Genomic DNA, 19,070 nt, shown 5'->3' with positions numbered 1-19,070 from the left:
CTGGAGAGTGATCTGTGATGGTTCTTAAGTTTTGTTGTTTGTTCTATGAAGAATCTAAAATAAATACAATGACTAGGAAGTGGGGAAGACTTTTTCCATTGGTATTGAGAGGGTGCAGTGCTTCTTCTATGGTGGGGAAAGTCTGGGGTTGGATACAGTGGTCTCTTCTGGGTTTGTCAAGCCATTGTATCTCATTTACATTTAAATGATATGCACGTGTAGCTCAATGATATAGAGGATTGATAGTGCTAAAGACCTTGGGCTTGATTTGCCACTACTTCTGTACTTTATGTAGCTATTTATTAGGGTTACCATATTTCAACAAGCAAAAAAGAGGACGGGAGGAGCCCCGCCCTAGCCCCGCCCCTGCCCCTCCCACTTCCCGCCCCCCCAGAACCCCCAACCCTCCCCCCGTTCCTTGTCCCCTGACTGCCCCCTCCTGGGACCCCTGCCCCTAACTGCCCCCCGGGACTCCACTCCCTATCTAAGCCTCCTTGCCTCTTGTCCCCTGACTGCCCCAACCCTTATCCACCCCCCCACCCCCAGACAGACCCCTGGGACTCCCACGCCCCATCCAACCACTCCCCACCCCCTGACAGCCCCCCCCCCCGAACTCCCAACCCATCTAAACCCCTCTGCTCCCTGTCCCCTGACTGCTCCGATCCCTCTCCACACTCCTGCCCCCTGACAGCCCCCCCAGAACTCCCAACCCATCTAAACCCCTCTGCTCCCTGTCCCCTGACTGCTCCGATCCCTCTCCCCACTCCTGCCCCCTGACAGCTCCCCCCCAGAACTCCCAGCCCTCTACCCCCCGCTCCTTGTCCCCTGACTGCCCCCTCCTGGGACCCCTGCTCCTAACTGCCCTCCAGAACCCCACCCCCTACCTAAGACTCCCTGTTCCTTGTCCCCTAACTGCCCCCTCCTAAGACCCCCCCCAACTGCCCCCCAGGACCCTACCCCCTACCTGTACCCTGACTGCCCAAAACTTTCTCCACTCCCCTCCAAAAGCCCCCCCCCATTTCTTGACTGCCCCATCCAGAACCTCCCTGTCCCTTCTCCTGCCCCCCCTTACCCTGCTGCTCAGAACAGGGTGTTGGGCTCTGTGCCAGCCGGACACATGGCTGAGCTCCCCTGCACAACACAAAACCCGGTCCCTGGCCCTGCACAGGGCTGCCGGAGCGGGCTGCAGGAGGAGGAGCTGCCGGCCGGCTCAGAATGCACGGGGGGGTGGGAGGAGGAAGCTGCTCCGGAGTCCAGCCCGGGACTTTCCTGCAGCCCTCCCAGCCGCTCGCTCTGCCGGGGGAGGGGGAAATCCCGGACATTGTGAGTGCTTTACAAATTCCCCCCGGACGCTATTTTTAGCACACAAAAGGAGGACATGTCCGGGTAAATCCGGACGAATGGTAACCCTATATTTATGTCTGTGCAAAGTCAATGAAACAACTCGTGCACAAAGTTAAACGTGCTTAAGTGCTTTTCTGGATTAGGGCCAGAATGCTTAGAACCTTGCAGAATCAATCCCTTACTCACCTGTTGCTAGGCCTACGAGGTGGACAGATGGAATGGGGTGGATTACCATTTTCTACTGATCTAAGCAATATTATTTGCTAAAATGATTATCACTTCCAATGCAAGGAGAGGAAAAGTGCCACATAAACTGTGATAAAAGGCAGGAGCAGGGGGTTAAAATCCGATGTATTAATTTGGATTATATGTAGTGAAAACAACAGAAATAAATTCTTACAGAATTTGTAGCATTTATCTAACTTGCTTTGAATTATGGAAAAATCACCAAAGTGTAAACCCTTGGCAGAATTTTTAATGGATTTCTTGAATTGTGAGCAAATCTGTTCCATGAGGCATGTTGTCACTGGAGATCAAAAGTGTGTTTGGGGGAAAATATTAGAATAAAACAGTTCACTATACAGCCTTAATCTCTTTCTTCATCTATGAGAGTTGCACTGTTTCTCTATATTTCCTGCCTGTTGAGGATACAGGCTATGAGGAAACAATCAGATTTTCCAATGTGGGGGAAACAAAATGTCTTTTAAATTTCTTTTTCTATTTAAATCAGTGCTTGAATTGTTTCTCTTACAAGGGACCTTGGAAGCACATTGTCTCATCTCCAAGTATTGTGGATGGCTCGCTGTGGGCTCACAGATTTAGATGGAATCTCTTCCTGTAGCTCTTTGAAGGTAGGTAAAACTGGGTCATTTCAATATGCTCCTGTGGTCGATATCTTTAGTTAATATTTCTCTTTCTGTAATTGTACTGTTACTTTTTTTAACGTTCTTAAAGGATTTTGATTGGACACCTTGAGTTTGTATTTATTAATCTTTGAAGATGCTAAAGCAATTATTTTTTATCAAAACACCGTTGTCTGATCCTGAACACACTTACTTATTTCCATGATAGTCTCATTGACTTAAAATGGCAGTAGCCATGATAGGCAACACTGTGCCCAAGCTAGTACCCGAGCATTCTATTTGATGTTTCTAGCTCTTTTTAGTATGCAATATCCTAAAGATTTGAAGTCAGTCAGTAAGTGGCTTAATATAATTTGGGCAAGTCTGTGGTTTATATGTTCTGTTTACTTCTGTTGAGGAACTCTATATAGCCTATAACAATATTTCTGACCTGAGCCAAGTGAGCTTGCTGGATCATCTTGAGATTCTGGACCTGGAAGGAAACAATATTGAGGACATCAACCAGATTCAGTACCTGGGACTCTGCAGCAAACTGAACAGTCTCACAGTGGAGGGGAATCTTATTTGCCTGAAGCCAAACCCAGAGTCTTCAGAGGTAAGAACCTTTTTCTGATTTCTTGTGTTAAATTTTGCACGTTTATCTTGAGTTGGTAAATCAGGTATCCACAGAAATACTTCCATTGTGTTGTTGTTATAGTAGGTCTTTTCTTTCTCTCTTTTCTATTTTATCTATAGTTATTTTTTTTAAAAGGCACATCCCATGAACACAAGGAAGAATAGAGGAAGCATTAGTATCGATTGACAAGGCCTTTTCCCTAATGGCTTCAGGGGAGTGTTGATATTAGTAGGAATCCCTTTCATAGCACATCTCCTAATACATGTGGGTGTAGGGTAAAATAAACTAGCAAACAAATTGTTCCGACAAGAATAAACACTTCTCCCACACGCTAGTGGACATATTTGTGCACCATTAAATCTATTACCATTTGCTGCGAACCTGCCCAAGAGTTGCTAGAGTTTAATTTCTTCCTGCTTTCTAGCCAGCCCAAACCCCTTTCACTGCTCACCAGGGATCATGGAGCAGGCTTTTAAGTTTTGGTTTTTTTTAAACCTCCATTACCTTTTAGCAAGAAAATAATATTTTCTCAGTCCCCATGTCAATCTTCACAGTGGGCATTCCTCATTTCCATGGCCAGTGGGGCAGTCAAGATCTTTGCGTTGAGCCTGGGCTTAGGACCAGCCTTCAGAAGAACTTCCCAGAATTCTCTGCCTCCAAGCAGACTTCAGGGCGCCCCTTGGAGCAGAGCTTTCAGAGGATTTTTGAAAGATTTTTAATTAACTATTTCTCAGGTTTCTTTAGGGCTTTGAAGGTTTCTTCTCAAAACTGCTAACCTAAAAAAATAAAAAATTATTGTGGCTTTCTGAGGAGGGTTTGAAGGACAGCACCTCTCCTCCCCTCAGAAATGGCAGGGACAGTGGGCTGCCTGCACCCAGCTCCCAGTCGGCGTATGAGCGAGGTCCACACCAAGAGAATTGAGCAGGCCACAGGAACCCAGCTCCTAGACAGCATGTGGGCAAGGTCCAGGCCAAGAGGCATGAGCAGGCAGCAGTGAAATTGGCCCCCAGATGGTATATGGGTAAGGCCCACACTGAGAGAGCTGGGCAGGCCACAATTGAACCAGCTTTCAGTTAGCATGTGGGTGAGATCCACATTGAGAGATTTGAGCAGGTCACAGGGAAGCCTGGCTGAACATGTGGGCAAGGTGTACAAAGAGTCAGCTGAACGGGGCACATTGAAGCTCTCTTCACTGAAGCCAAGCCAGAATTAGTGGTATGGAATGAGGGGGAAGATTTTCAAAGTCCCCTGCCTCACCGCTAGGCATGGGGCACCTATTCCCACTGCTTGCATTGCAAAGCACATATCCTGCATGTCTCCCTAAGGAGTGAGGTAGAGCCAATGGAGACAAATGATCCCACTGGTATCTGCTAGGCCTTGCAGATAAAACAGATTTACGTGCAAGTTCTCAGCTGCTCTGAAAGGTGCCAGCTCCTGCAGCCTTTCTGGTACCAATGGGTCATTTGTCTCCACTGGTTCCCAGTTTTTATTGGAAATGAGATCAAAGTCTTTCAGCCAGGACACCAGTTTGCATCTTGCCCTAGTTAGTTTAAAAATATTTTTTTTAATTGCTTAATATGGTCCCTCCCAAATGTTCTGTATCCTCACATTAGGGGCCAGTCACCCTCAACATTTCTTATCTATCCTTGCAGTGCCCGAGAGGCATCTGGAAACCAGTTACATTATCTCTGCTCTTTGGGGACTAAACTTCTCAAACATGAGAGATCATGGAGCTTTGTCAGATAACCCTGCAGCGATTTGTAAAAACCTCAGCCTCCTGTGCTGTGATTTCAGAAGGATGTCAGCAATACAATGTAACAACATTAATCTTTCAATTTCTCCTCTTCCTCATCCCCCTCTTTTCATAGCTTTTGGGAGAAACCCAAAATGACCATTTTAAGTTTGAGACTGCATGATTATTTTCTCTCATTATTACTTTCATATGGGTGTAGTAGTAAAAAGCTGACATGCCAAACCCGTGAAAAAAACGCAGAAATTGGGCTTGTTTTTGGCTTAATTGGCTTGTGAGTTGCTTGTTGGCTAGTTTTTGGCTTGTAGCTTGTTTTGATTGGCTCCCAGCAAGCAGGGGCAAGGGGGAGTGGGAGAGTCAGGAGTACACAGCGGGCCCACCACAGTCCCAGACTGCATGCTGTGGGGTATCTAGTCACACAGAGTGTTGGAGTTCTTAGGGATTGGCTTGTTTTGGCCTTGTTTTGAAATGGGATTAGCTTGATTTTTGGCTTATTGTGAAAATCAGGGTACTTATTTACCACGTGAAAGTTGGCAACTGTGGTAAAAAGCATATTATCACCAGTGTAGAAGAGCAAGGCAAAGCACCTAGAATTAGCAACACACTCATGTGATATCTGTCCATCCATATTAAATCCTTCTCCTGTCTCTTAAACCACATAAAATACCAATACTCAAGTTGAAATATACCAGCAAAAACTAAAAACCTGATATGATTCAGGAATTTGAATCTGGATATCTACCAGATTAATGTGTTAATACAGTGACTCTGGATCATTCTGATAATCTGTTTTGTGGCTTCAAGGAATTTCAAGAGGAAAGGAGACCAGCAAAATAAAACTTTAAAGTGGCATGTTAAAATGAGGGACTCTTCTGAAAATAAGTTATCAAACTTTTTCATAGCATAGGTCAGGTCTTAATAGAGAGATTGTCTTGTGGACAGGCCCATCCTCTTTGCAGTCAAAATAACCATCTCTCCTCCCTTCCTGTTTCGATTGCATAACATCCCAGTGGCAACTACAGCAGTTGTACACATGCAAAAATGATATTAGAAAAATGCTGAATGTGGTGTACAGTGCATGCATTTAACAAGTTAATTCCAGTTTTAGAGATGTTGTTGATTCCAGCAATATGTCCTTTACTTAAAATGGGGACTACCGTTGGAACAGGTAATAGCTCTAAAACTGGAATCTTTAAATCTGGAAACTTTAAATCTGCGCACTGTAGCATCTTGAAACAATCAGTGGAGTCAGCATAATTCAATCAGCCAGTTCTCTGGTGCATCAGGAAGTGCTCTGCAGACCACTGGTGGTTTGTGGATGACAAATCGGGAATCACTGTTCTAGAACATTTATCTGATAAACTGAATAAATGTATATTCTTTGTGAACTTCCTGTGTATATGGAGAATAGTTATTCTGGGTTAAAACAAATGATCCACCATCATTTTCTTCAGACTGCTGTAATTGCAGGTCTTCATCAATTCTCAAGAGATAAACATGAGATAAACAAATTAGGTTGAATGTTCATTGCAGCACAAGTCTCCCAAGTTATTAGTGGTAGGCTAAAACCAAGATACAGTATATGTAACCAAGATGTTTTGGGAGGTAATGTATTTTCTAGGAATTGGAGCATTCTACATTGATGTTACAGAGGACCGGTAATGCATGAGTAAGAAAGAAAACAAAGGAATGGCACTATGATTGCAGGGCCTTAGGGCTGGGCAAATGGAGACCATGCCCAGGGCTCCACAGCCAGGGGGACACCACATAGGGCTTGGGCTTCCCCTGGCTGGCTGTGGCCGGACTCCTCTCTTCTCTGACTCCTACCCCGTGCTGGGCTGGCGGGCTTCTCCCTGACCCCGCCCCCTGGACTCCACCTTCACTCACTCCTCAGCCAGCTGGCTGAGGGCTCTGGCTCTGCCCCAGACCCAGGGAGCCCACAGCGGCATGGCTGGGGCTGGTCTCTGGCAGTGCATCCCACCGCTCGCTGCCTGGAGTGGAGTTGAGTCCCTCCCTGCCTGCAGCCTTGCGCTGCTCAGTCTCTGGCGCGGGCCGGCTGGGCCAGGGCCAGGAGGAGCAAAACTTCCATGTGAGTGAGGAGGGTGGAACCAGGCTGAGCCGGGGGGAGGTGGGACTCAAACTTCCCTAACAAACACACACACACACACACACAGAGGCTCTCACACCCACATACACTCTGTCTCTCACAGTCCCCCAACACAGATTGTCACACACACACTCACAGAGTCTCACACTCCCCAACACACACTATGTCACACAATCCACAAACACATAGTGACACACACTGGCTCTCTCTCTGGCTCTCTCTCACACACACATACATACAAGCACACTCTGTCACACACACACATATTTGTATTATTATTGTTGTTATTACTGCTTGGTATTTCCTGTCAAAATGCTTGTTGGTGAGCCAGGAGTGGCTAGGGGCTTACCTGAGGGCTATGGGCTCTGGCAAGATACAGCCCCCATGTGAGAGTGCAAAGCCTGCCTTGAGCCACAGGTACCACAAGCCACCGCAGCAGCAATGAAGTAAGTGTGGCAATATACCATATACCAGGCTGCCCTTACTTCTGTGCTTCTCCTGACAGTGGCCTAGGAATTTGCTAGCTGGATCAGTTATTCATTCTGATTAAAACATGACCATGTAGATCATTGTTGCAACCACTGTTACATACTTGCAACAAATCTTGTACAAAATGTGACACGTAAGATGTCTATGAAAAGGTTATGACTTGCTGAATATGTTTATGCTATTTGTATACGTGTATCATTTTTGTATTTGAAGTTATGAGTATTGGCTCTATACCTGGATTTCAAATGTTTGCTCCTGGGGTAACACCACAAGGTAGTTAGTTAGCCAGCACCTCTTGGAGGGACTAGTCAAAGTAAGTGGCTCATCAGGGGACACTTAACTCACAATGGACCATGGGAGACGCCCATTTACACTGAATGGACTTTCCTGTGGACTTCCATAAGCAGTATAGGTAATGGCCCGGAGGTGATGCGGGGAGGGGAGCCCGTAGGAGCCAGGGGTGATGGTGGGAGGGGGAGGAGGGACGCCAAAATACAAGTTCGCCCAGGGCACCATTTTCACTAAGGCCGGCCCTGTTCCTCTGTATCACATGCCATATAACTTCCCTGTTTACTCTAAACCATTCACATCCATAGAATTCATTTGTGTAAGAATTTAAGCTTGAAAGCTTAGATAGCATCCCTAAAAGCTCAGTCATGTAGTGCAAGTGTGGGTATTTCAACCCATGCATATAATAATCGTGAAGATTTGTATCACTTTCTTATGTTTAATTATTGGCTTGATCACATCTGTCACTGACGGCACCAGCACAGTGCAGTGTTTTAGTTGTCATGTTTTTTCTTTTCAGAGATCCAGTAGGCTGTGCCTTAACAAATTGTTCTACATTTGTTTTCCTTCCTTGTACTTTCAGAGGTGTACTTCAGAGGCAGATACTGTAACTATTTATAATTGAAGTGTTTGTTATTGACATTTCATTCCTTGCTGAAGACGTGATTAGAAACAAAAGTCTCTACAAAAATAAATCCATGCCTGCTTCTAGTGGAAAGATCATGTCTTCTTGCTTGTTTTTATTCCCATAGAGATAATACAGTGCAGTTTCCGAACGGGAGTGAGGGACCATCCACCGAATTGCCGCCGAATAGCTGGACGTGCCGCCCCTCTCTGGAGTGGCCGTCCCAAGCACCTGCTTGCCAGGCTGGTGCCTGGAGCCGGCCCTGCTTGTGATAGAGTCATGCCATGGTGGAAGACAGTAGAGGCAACAAATGGCTGATTAATCTGTCTTCTCCTAGAATGACCCTGGCATAAATATAAAGGGAAGGGTAACAACTTTTATGTATGCAGTAACATAAAATCCTTCCTGGCCAGATGTACTGAATCATTTTACCTGTAAGGGGTTAAGAAGCTCAAATAACCTGGTTGGCACCTGACCAAAAGGACCAATAAGGAAAGAAGATACTTTCAAATCTGGGGAGGGGGGGAGGTTTTGTTTGTTCCCTCTCTGGACAGAGAGAGAGACCAGACTGGTAAAACATCTCCTGAAAACATACCTGAAATGACTAATCTAAGATTACAAAAATTATAAGTAAGGCAAGGAAATGTGTTAGATTATCTTTTGTTTTAGCTTGTGAATTTTCCCTATGCTAAGAGGTAGTTTCATTCCTGTTTTGTAACTGGGAAGCAGAGTCAGAGGGGAATCCTCAATTTTTTAAATCTTTTTATTTACCCTGTAAAGTTGCCTTCCACCCTGATTTTGCAGGTGTGATTCTCTTACTTTTTTTTTATAAATAAAATTATTCTTTTAAGAACCTGATTGATTTTCAGTGTCCTAAAAACCAAAGCGTTTGGTCTGTGCTCACATTGTAACCAATTGGTTTGTATATTATTTTCAAGCCTCCCCAGGAAAGGGGGTGAAGAGGCTTGGGGGGATATTTTGGGGGAATAGGGACTCCAAGTGACCCTTTCCTGAATTTTTGTGTGAATCACTTGGTTGTGGCAGCAATGCCGTCCAAGCAGGGCCGGCTCCAGGCACCAGCCGATCAAGCACGTGCTTGGGGCGGCACCTTGGGGCTCGATTTTTTTTTTTTTGGATTCGACGGCGCGGCGCTCGGAGCAGGGGCGGGGGCTTGGGCTTCAGGTGGTGCGGTGCTCGGAGCGGGGGCGGGGCTTCGGGGGGCGTGGTGCTCGGGGGGCGGGGCTTCAGGCGGCGCGGTGCTTGGAGGGGGGCGGGGGCTTCGGGCGGTGCTGGGGGGGCAGGGGCTTCAGGCGGCATGGTGATCAGAGGGGGACGGGGGCTTCGGGTGGCGTGGTGCTCAGAGGGGGGGTGGGGGCTTTGGGTGGCGTGGTGCTCGGAGGGGGGGCGGGGGCTTTGGGCGGCGTGGTGCTCGGAGGGCGGGCGGGGGCTTCGGGCGGCGTGGTGCTCGGAGGGGGGGCGGGGGCTTTGGGCGGCGTGGTGCTCAGAGGGCGGGCGGGGGCTTTGGGCGGCGTGGTGCTCGGAGGGGGGGCGGGGGCTTTGGGCGGCGTGGTGCTCGGAGGGCGGGCGGGGGCTTCGGGCAGCGCTCGGAGAGAGGGCGGGGGCTTCGGGCGGCGTGGTGCTCGGAGGGGGGGCGGGGGCTTCGGGCGGCGCGGTGCTCGGAGGGGGGCGGGGGCTTCGGGCGTCGTCGTGCTCGGGGGGGCGGGGGCTTTGGGCGGTGCTCGGGGGCGGGGCTTCGGCCGGCGTGGTGCTCGGGGGCTGGGGCTTCAGCCAGCGTGGTGCTCGGAGGGGGGTGGGGCTTTCGGCGGCGTGGTGCTCGGATGGGGGGGCGGGGGTTTGGGCAGCGTGGTGCTTTGGGGGGCGGGGGTTTGAGCGGCGTGGTGCTTGGGGGGGCGGGGTCTTGGGGGGGGTGGGGGCTGGCACGGTGCGGCGCTCGGAGGAGGGGCGGGGGCTTCGGGCGGCACGGCACTTGGAGGGGAGCGGGGCTTCGGGCGGCGCGGCACTGGGGGGGCGGGGATTTCGGCGGCGCTCGCGGGGGGTGGGGTACGGCAGGGCAGCTCTCTTCTTTTTTGCCTGGGGCGGCAGAAAAGTTAGAGCCGGCCCTGCGTCCAAGGGCATGGAAAGGAATTTGTGCCTTGGGGAAGTTTTTAACCGAAGCTGGTAAAATATAAGCTTGGGGGGTCTTTCATTCGGGTCCCCACACCTGTACCCCAGAGTTCAGAGTGGGGAGGGAACCCTGACATGGTGGCAGCACGGTGGGATCATTTTGAAATAGAAGCACAGACCTCAGGATTTTAAAAGGACACATTTTTTTTCTCTTGGCTGCTTGAAAACCCGGGAGGGTTTTTTTTTGTTTTTTTTTTTACTTTTTTCTTTTTTTTTAGCTGAGAGCAGCTGGAGTTGTTTTGTTTTTTTTCTTTACCTGAGGGCAGAGCAGTAAGCTATAGCAAGAAAATTCACAAGCTAAAACAAAAGATAATCTAACACATTTCCTTGCCTTACTTACAGTTTTTGTAATCTTAGATGAATCATTGCAGGTATGTTTTCAGGAGACGTTTTACCTGCCTGGTCTCTCTCTCCGAAGAGGGAACAAATAAAGAGAGCACAAACAAAACCTCCCCCTCCAGATTTGAAAGTATCTTCTTTCCTTATTGGTCCTTTTGGTCAGGTGCCAACCAGGTTATTTGAGCTTCTTAACCCCTTACAGGTAAAATGATTCAGTACATCTGGTCAGGAGGGATTTTATGTTACTGCATACATAAAGGTTGTTACCCTTCCCTTTATATTTGTGACAGGGTCATTCTAGGAGAAGACAGATTAATCAGCCATTTATTGCCTCTACTGATGGGAGGCCCCCTCAGAGAAGCATGTCTTCTACCATGCTCTAAAAGAGGCAACTCACAAATTCACTCTGACCCCTCAGTGGGAAGTTCCACAGCCCTGAGCATGGGCGGTCCTATGTTTTTTGCCACCCCAAGCATGGCAGTCAGGTGGCCTTCAGCGGCATGCCTGCAGGCGGTCCACGGTCATGCAGATTCTGTGGCGTTTCTGTGGGTGATCTGCCAGTCCTGTGGCTTCGGCATACCCGCCTGTAACAATGCGGTTCTGGCAGGACCCAACTAAGAATGCCAATTCAGGACAAATCGCTTAAAAGAGGGCAGTTATAACCCTACACTGGGGTTTTTCTACCTCTAAGGCAAACCAAACCAGCTAGACAAAGAGGACTTTGGTCTCACCCCACTGGCTAACCACAAGTCACACAAGCAATTCCCTAAGTCACTCCAGTTTCCCAGTATCACCACCAGTGCCACTTGTTATGGGGACAAATGGTTATGAAAACCAATACCCTAGTAAAAGAAAAAGGGTTCTCCTGATCCCAAAGGATCAAGCCCCAGACCCAGGTCAATATACAAATCAGATCTTACCCACAAATCACGCTGTTGCCAATCCTTTAGAATCTAAAATCTAAAGGTTTATTCATAAAAGGAAAAAGATAGAAATGAGAGCTAGAATTGGTTAAATGGAATCAATTACATACAGTAATGGCAAAGTTCTTGGTTTAGGCTTGTAGCAGTGATGAAATAAACTGCAGGTTCAAATCAAGTCTTTGGAGTACATCCCCAGCTCCTCAGTCCTTTGTTCAGAGCTTCAGTTTATAACAAAGTCCCTCCAGAGGTAAGAAGCAGGATTGAAGACAAGGTGGAGGAGAGACATTAGCCTTTTATAGTCTTTTCCAGGTGTAAGAACATTTCTTTGTCCTTACTGTGGAAAATTACAGCAAAATGGAGTCTGGAGTCACATGGGCCAGTCCCTGCATACTTTGCTGAGTTGCAAGATGTATTTGCCTGCTCTCAATGGGTCAGTTGTATAGCTGATGGTCCTTAATGGGCCATCAAGCAGGCTAGGCAGAGCTAACACCAACTTGTCTGGGAAGTTTCCCAGAAGCATAGCATAAGTTTGAAATACAGACAGTATAGAGCCAATATTCATAACTTTAACTACAAAATTGATACACACATATAGACAGCATAATCATAACCAGCAAACCATAACCTTGTCTTAGACACCTCATTTGACCCCCTTTATACAAGATTTGGTGCCACTACAGGACTTTGGTTGTAACCATGTTCTATACGGTCCCAGTTCAAGTCAATAACGTGACACCGCCACCGAATTGCTGCCGAAACCGCGGGACCGGCGGACCTCCCACAGGCATGCCGCCGAAGGCCTCCAGACTGCTGCCCTCACAGCGACTGGCAGGCTGCCCTCCGTGGCTTGCCGCCCCAAGCACGCGCTTGCTGCACTGGTGCCTGGAGCTGCCCCTGGCCCTGAGGCCATCACAAAACCCATTCTACCCTCCATTCCTGAGAGTTTCACCCTGGGCTCTGTCAGATGCTTTGTTCCTATTAATGCTTTTGCCAACTGACTGAGGTATAGAAAATTCAGCTGGGAGGTAGAAAAAATAGAGGTGGACTTACATTTATGTTCCCCAGTTGGGCAAGTCTAACATTTCAAGCTGCATGCCATACTGTATCCCACAGTACAGCCTCGGTAAGAGCTTGTGTATTTTTTTTTATCTACAAAATGATTAACTAGATTTACTGCTCTTTCTTCAGGCTCCCTGTTTGCTTTGTGTAATTTGATTTTCAGATGACCTCATCTTCCTCTGTCATCTAAACCAAAAGCAACAACCTGATGATAAATACTGTAGCCCCTATTACAGCTGCTGTTTGCAGTATTGCCATGTGAGTGTAATATGATGCATCTCTCAAACAGGACAGCACTATAAATTGTAAACCTATAGCCAGCGCCCTGTACAAAGTACATGTGCTACGTGAAGGGATGATGATTGGTTAAGGCTATTCCTAAATTAAGATTAAAGAGTCAGTTAGTCAGGTTAGTGTCTGCCTCTTCTTAGCAGCAGCCAGCAAATATATTTGACAGATACCCTCTGCCGGTCTGTGTGTTATTTTGTGGGAAGGGAATGGACAGTTGTTATACAGACAGCTACTACAGAAAGATTTCTTTGTGTGACAACATTACTGGTGGGCAAGGACTTGGCTGACTGGGAATTGGTGATATAACATGTAATATTGTGAAAGACAAAAACTCTATCAGGACCAAATGAGTGACTTATAGGTAAGGCTACATTTTAGTCATGGGTATTTTTAATAAAAGTCACGGACAGGTCAGGGGCACTAAACAAAAATTCACGACCTGTGACCTGTCCATGACTTTTACTATATACCCCTGACTAAAACTTGGGGGGGGGAGGCTGCCTGAGGGTGCCCCGAGTGCTGGGGAGGGAGGGCAGCCCAGGTGACGCAGCTCGGGACCCCTGCTGGTGTTAGGAAGGGGGTTGGCGGAGCTGGCAGGCTCCCTACTTGGCTCTGTGCCACCATCCTCCCCACCCCTGCAGCAACAGCAGAGTTTGGGTGTGGGAGGGTGCAGGGGGTTGGTGGCACAGGACGGGGTGAGGCGGGCTCTGGGTGGCGCTTATCTGGGGGCTCCCTGGAAGTGATGACATCCCCATCGGTCAGGTGCTAGTCGGACGCATGGCCAGGCAGCTCTGCGCGCTGCCTCCGCCCAGGGCACCGCCCCCGCAGCTCTCTGTGGCCTGAGACTGCCCCAGCAACAGCGACTGGCGCAGGGGCTGCCTGAACTACCCTCAGGCCAGGTGCACTGGCCGCTGCAGAAGTCACGGAGGTCACGTAAAGTCACAGAATCCGTGACCTCCGTGACAAACTCGCAGCCTTACTTATAGGCAGATGTTAACATTCACGTGAGCCATCCCCTCACACTCCATCACCGGGACAATCTTGCTTTGTGCTTTCTTTAAACTGCTAGTGAATTTGAGACAGTCAAACATTGTCTGCTGCCTTCTTGAATCTAAATTTTTTTTAACCAGTGTTGCAAAATGCATGTCCCAACCCACCTGTACGCCTCACTAAATTTTCCCAAAGCTGAGATGCCATGTATAGATGTCTTTGTGGTGTCCTAATCTGTTAGAAATGCCCAACATTCACCAGGAGATTCAGAACCATAGTGTAATAACCACCGTAGGTAACATTAAACTTCTCTCTCCTACGATTCATAATTCCTCCATCATTGCGATGTGCACGTGGACCATTTCACATATAATCCAAAATGTCAATTTATTAATCCAGAAAAAGCTGCGCCCCTCAACATGTGTCATAACCAGCATGTGTGCATGGGAGGGGTCATTCCAAAGTCTCAGAAAAGAAACCTAGATACAGTTCATTTGAGCCTTTGTGCATCTGTCCTTGGCATGCACCCTCTTGCAGGAAAGGGGCTTAGATTTAAATTGAGTCATCTCCTCTAATATACAGAAGCACTCACCGTGCCTCACAGGGCTGCATATGCACCTGGCCTCCAGTTTTTCCTAAAGTCGCAATCTAGCTCTGAGAGATTTGCTCCTTATTGGTCCATCAGACACTGGGTTTGGAAGCCTTCCAGCCCAGGCATATCTTTTTAGTCAAACTACGGCCTGAAGTTGATGCTGCAACCAAAGAATTCCAAAAGTAGCGAGAGGGGGGTGCTTATGGGTTGAGTTTGTCCAATCTTCCCATGGAGAGCAGTGTATTGTTTGCAGTTTTGTACAGCACCCAGATGCTATAGTAATAGGTGCTGAGGTAGTTGATTAAATACATTGCAAATAAGTCTTTTATTTTATGCAGCTTGTGTTGTCAGAACATCAGCAGCTCGAGTAGCAGTTCCATCAGAGAGAAGCATAGTGAGATTTGAAATGTATGGTTACATTTCTATTTATTCTTTGAAGTGGGTTGGTTTGCCCCTTCAAAGGATTCTTCAAACTATCCAGCATTCATACAAAGTGAACAGCTCCATATTGCTTGTAGTAGTCCAGTTTCTCTTGAACAATCTGTTAAAATGACCACATTCTCAATTCTTCCAGGTGCCAGATTATAACTACAGAGCTGAAGTGAAAAAACTCATCCCTCACTTAAAGTATTTGGATGAAATACTAGCAAATCAAATCACCATCCCTCCCTCCAGGAAGATGAACAAGGACTGGCTAATTGTCAAGGAGTCCATTAAGGAGGGCAGTTTAGCCAAAGACATTTCTCGGTTTGGTATGTCAAATTTCTCACCATTTATTGGTGCTGATGTGTAAGAAAGAAAGAGTGCAGCTGGACTCGAAGATCCCAAGCTGAGCTTTCAGGGCTGGGAGATAGGAAACTCAGTCTCTTCACTTGGAAAATGAGCAGCTTGGCTATGGAATTCACAGCGGGACAATACACATGGAACTTCACCGTGCCCTTTTCATGGTCATTCTTTGGAATGTAACTGCACTTTCAAACTTATGGCCCGAACCTCTGCCCTGTTGAGGCTGCTTTGTGCTGCTCTTAACCAGCCAGTGGAGGATTCTTCCCTCCTACATTGGGGAATCCTCCGGTACTCAAGGATGCCATATTGGCTGCTAGGCCATTGAGTCGGGTGAATGGCTAGGAGAAATGGAGTATGGCTAGAATGCCTCTGCTCTCCAGTGATTGTCCAAAGGTGGCTATGAAACAATGGGAGTAATTTAGAGCAGCCCTGAGGCTAGCCCTAGGATCAGAGAAATGTAAAAGTGGCTTAAACCACCCAGCATGTCTCATCTGCAGCTGCGGTTCTAGCCCTTAGTATTCTTCTTGTATGTATGTTTTGAACTGAGAAATTCAAGTGAAATCTTGGAAATGAATGTGGTAACAGTGTGATGGCTCATAAATAGCGACCTATGTAACTACATTATTTGGCAAACCTGGTTCATAAGAACGACCATAGTGCATCAGACCAATGGTCCACCTATCCCAGTATCCTGACTTCTGACAATGGCCAGTGCCAGATGCTTCAAAGGGAATGAACAGAAAAGGCAATTATGGAGTGATCCATCCTCTGTCATCCAGTCCCAGCTTCTGGCAGTCAGAGATTTAGGAACACCCAGAGCATAGGATTGTATCCCTGGTCATCTTGGCCAACAGCCATTGATGGACCTATCTTCCATTAACTTTATCTAATTCTTTTTTGAACCCAGTTATAGTTTTGACCTTCACAACATCCCCAAGCAATGAGTTCTGCAGGTTGACTGTGCGTTGTGTGAAGAAGTACTTCCTTATCTTTGTTTTAAACCTGTAAATTTCATTGGGTCACCCTGATTCACGTGTTATGCTTTTATATACTGCATGACATGTGCTTTACCATGGTCAGTTAAATATTACAAAGTATTTCCTATCACTGCTTCTATTGCTTCCCATTAGTGTGGGCAATATGGTTGGCTTCCTGACCCCCACTGTTGTGGTATGCTTGCCAACTGTGCACCATTAAAAATATAGTTTATTTTGGAATAAGTGCACACACTTGTCGTTTATTTTAATCCTCGTGGGTCCAAATCATTAGTAATAGGTATTGTAGGATGGGTGTAGTGTTTCCATTTAAGTTTCTTGAAGCAGGAACTGCATTTTCTTCTGTTCTCTCTAGCACTAAGTATGTTGCCATTGCTTTATCATGACTGTGCAATGATAGGGTATTTTAAATGTTGCATTCTTAGTTATGTCTCACTGAAATCTCTCAGATGCTCATCCAGAGGCAACAACAAGAAGACCTGGCTCTGCTCTGAGACCTACTACAGCTCGCTTCATGTCAGCTTCCAGACCCGGGACTGCACAGAGGCCTGCTAGTGCAGGGAGATCTAGCAATGTCCATTTGCTATCCTGTGGTAGCACCCTTACAGACTCCACTGTCTCTGATGAGATATTCCTAGAAGATGACTCCAGTGACTTGACACATGGTGATGAATTTTCTTTGTTCTTCCCCCGCCCACCCCTCTTTCGACCCCCTCTCAAAGTTCTTCCAGCTTTATAAAAGCACATGTGCTCTCAGTGCCCCACCCCAGTACTGATGGAACATTGGCTTGTCCATAGGTTTCCAAGTGTGAAGCCCGCACAGTGAGCTTGGGGTGCTTTTTCATTTTCTCCTGAGGCAGAAGCTGAAAGTCCTTTGGCGACACCCTCCCATTTTACCCTTTAATCCCCTTTCAGAAGTTGTACATTGCTACCAAGTGCCCTGTATCTCCCCACCTGCTATTTGTTAAGCAGTCTGCCCTCAGGTACTATTTGGACATATCATTGTGTTAAAACACTGGAGTAATGTCCTAAGATAAATTGTCCCTACAGAACGTCTGGAGTTCAGAAGCTGTGTTGCATGCCCCCTTCACAAGGGGGTCATAAGGTCAGAGTACATGGTATGCAAGCTCAATACTTATATTCCTATAGGGATCATTGCTGTGAGTGAGTGATTGTATCCTTAGTTTCCAGGGCTGCGTCTCCCAGTGTGAGGGATCACGTCACTGATTTAAAATTTCTGGCCTGCTGGCCAGCCTAGAGGTCTAATTGTAGCGCAGTACTCAGCAACCTGGTGGTTGGCTCTTCCCTCCTGAGAATACTGCAGAGTCAGCACCATCCCTCAGAAGGAAGTGGAGGACTTTGTCACTCTGCAGCAATTTTTCTGGCTAATTCAGGCTCACTGCTGATGACTGAGATTTGGATGTAGAGCTCCGTCCAAGCCCCTCTCAGAGCAGACAACAGTGTAGATATGCCAAAGGAGCTGGAGAGTGAGGAGATCTTAACATTAGCTGTAGCAGAGCTGACACTCCGCTATAATTGAGGGGAAGACAAAGGAGCTTCTGAGGGCCACTGGCAGGATGCCCAAGGATAGCTGAATGGGAAATGTCTGGCAGAGTCCTGTTTTGATCCAGTTTTGAAGGCACCCTAGGATTTCTTGGTCAGTTGTCACTGAGAAGGCCAGAGTGCTGCAATCTAATCAGCTCTTCGGATGCTGACTAGGTGTGTCAGGTTGTGTTCATTTGCCCCAGTATTTTGAGGCTGTCTTTCCAGTAAACACCAGTTCCTTCTCAGCTCTCTGAAGCAGATAGTTCAAATGCTTAGCAGTACCAGCTGAGCCAGTGAAGCCATCCAGAGCCATGAAGCAGCACCTTGCTAGCGCTGGATACTCCGCATTTAGCAAAGGAAATGGAGACCAGCTCCAGACAGTCAATGAATGAAACATGTTATATCCTCGAGAACAGAATCTCATCAGGACTGTAAACTGATTTAAGAACTGTAAGAAGTGTCAAAAGCTGGTGAGAAATGCTTTGTTTTGTTTCTTTTTGCTAGGAATCAGCCGAGTTATATGTGGGAACCCTATCAAAGCCCTTCATGCACGGAGACAAAAGCTAGGTGTACATTATCTTTCCTATGTGCTTTCCATTCCTGCCTGACACACCCAGATCAGATGAGTTCTGCTGAGATAAGCTGAGACCCCTAATGTATTTTATGGATTTCCACTCCAGTCTATAGTCCAGAAAACTATATACAAAAGCAATGAGTCTTGGAGAAGGCGGGGGGATCTAAAGGCCCTGATTCAGCAAAGCGCATAAGCATGTGCTTAAGTGTCCTGCTGAGTCAGGAGATATGGAAGGCCAAATGAGGCATGGAGAAGGGCAGGAGAGGAAACTTGGAGAGCTGGAAGATCAATAGATACATAGAGAATGGTGAGGGGGTCATGAATCTGAGACTTCCAGGCTTCCTGTTCTGGGAGGGATTGGAGAGAGCTGGGAGGGAAGTGTCAACCCAAAACAAACCAATTGTGTCATTTAATGAGAAAGTTATCGGATATCAGCTGTGATCGTATATGAGAAACAGAGGAGAGAAACAACCGGTAGGGAGAACCGTTACTTTCACTAGAGAAAATTAAAAACAATGGACTGTAAAAGAACACATGAAAATTACATGCCACATCCTGCATTCCTTACTCACAAAACTTGCATCGACTTCCCTGGGACCTGAGCAAAGCACAGGTAAGGACCACAGGATTTGGTTCTGGCTTACGCTGGAGCCCAGGCTCTGGGAGGGGGAAAGGTCGCAGATTCTGGCCTCCAGCCTGTGCCTGAACAT

General features: G+C 47.2%; 1 protein-coding gene across 5 annotated transcripts in view; it reads left to right on the top strand.

Annotated features, from left to right (window-relative positions):
- LRRC56 (leucine rich repeat containing 56) overlaps positions 1–19,070 on the top strand; it is a 114,907-nt gene that overhangs the window by 88,418 nt on the left and 7,419 nt on the right. For all 5 annotated transcript variants that reach the window (XM_054025707.1, XM_054025705.1, XM_054025706.1 and 2 more), the window contains 5 exons: positions 2,099–2,195; positions 2,605–2,802; positions 15,035–15,212; positions 16,691–16,906; positions 18,291–18,355. In XM_054025707.1, coding sequence (XP_053881682.1) covers positions 2,099–2,195; positions 2,605–2,802; positions 15,035–15,212; positions 16,691–16,906; positions 18,291–18,355 — 754 coding nt within the window. The remainder of the gene's footprint in view (positions 1–2,098; positions 2,196–2,604; positions 2,803–15,034; positions 15,213–16,690; positions 16,907–18,290; positions 18,356–19,070) is intronic.

This window comes from Malaclemys terrapin, chromosome 4 (assembly GCF_027887155.1).
Source record: "Malaclemys terrapin pileata isolate rMalTer1 chromosome 4, rMalTer1.hap1, whole genome shotgun sequence".
Classification (NCBI taxonomy): Eukaryota; Metazoa; Chordata; order Testudines; family Emydidae; genus Malaclemys; species Malaclemys terrapin.
The sequence above is the reverse complement of the archived record's forward strand: the minus strand, read 5'-3'. Positions and strand labels throughout refer to the sequence as shown.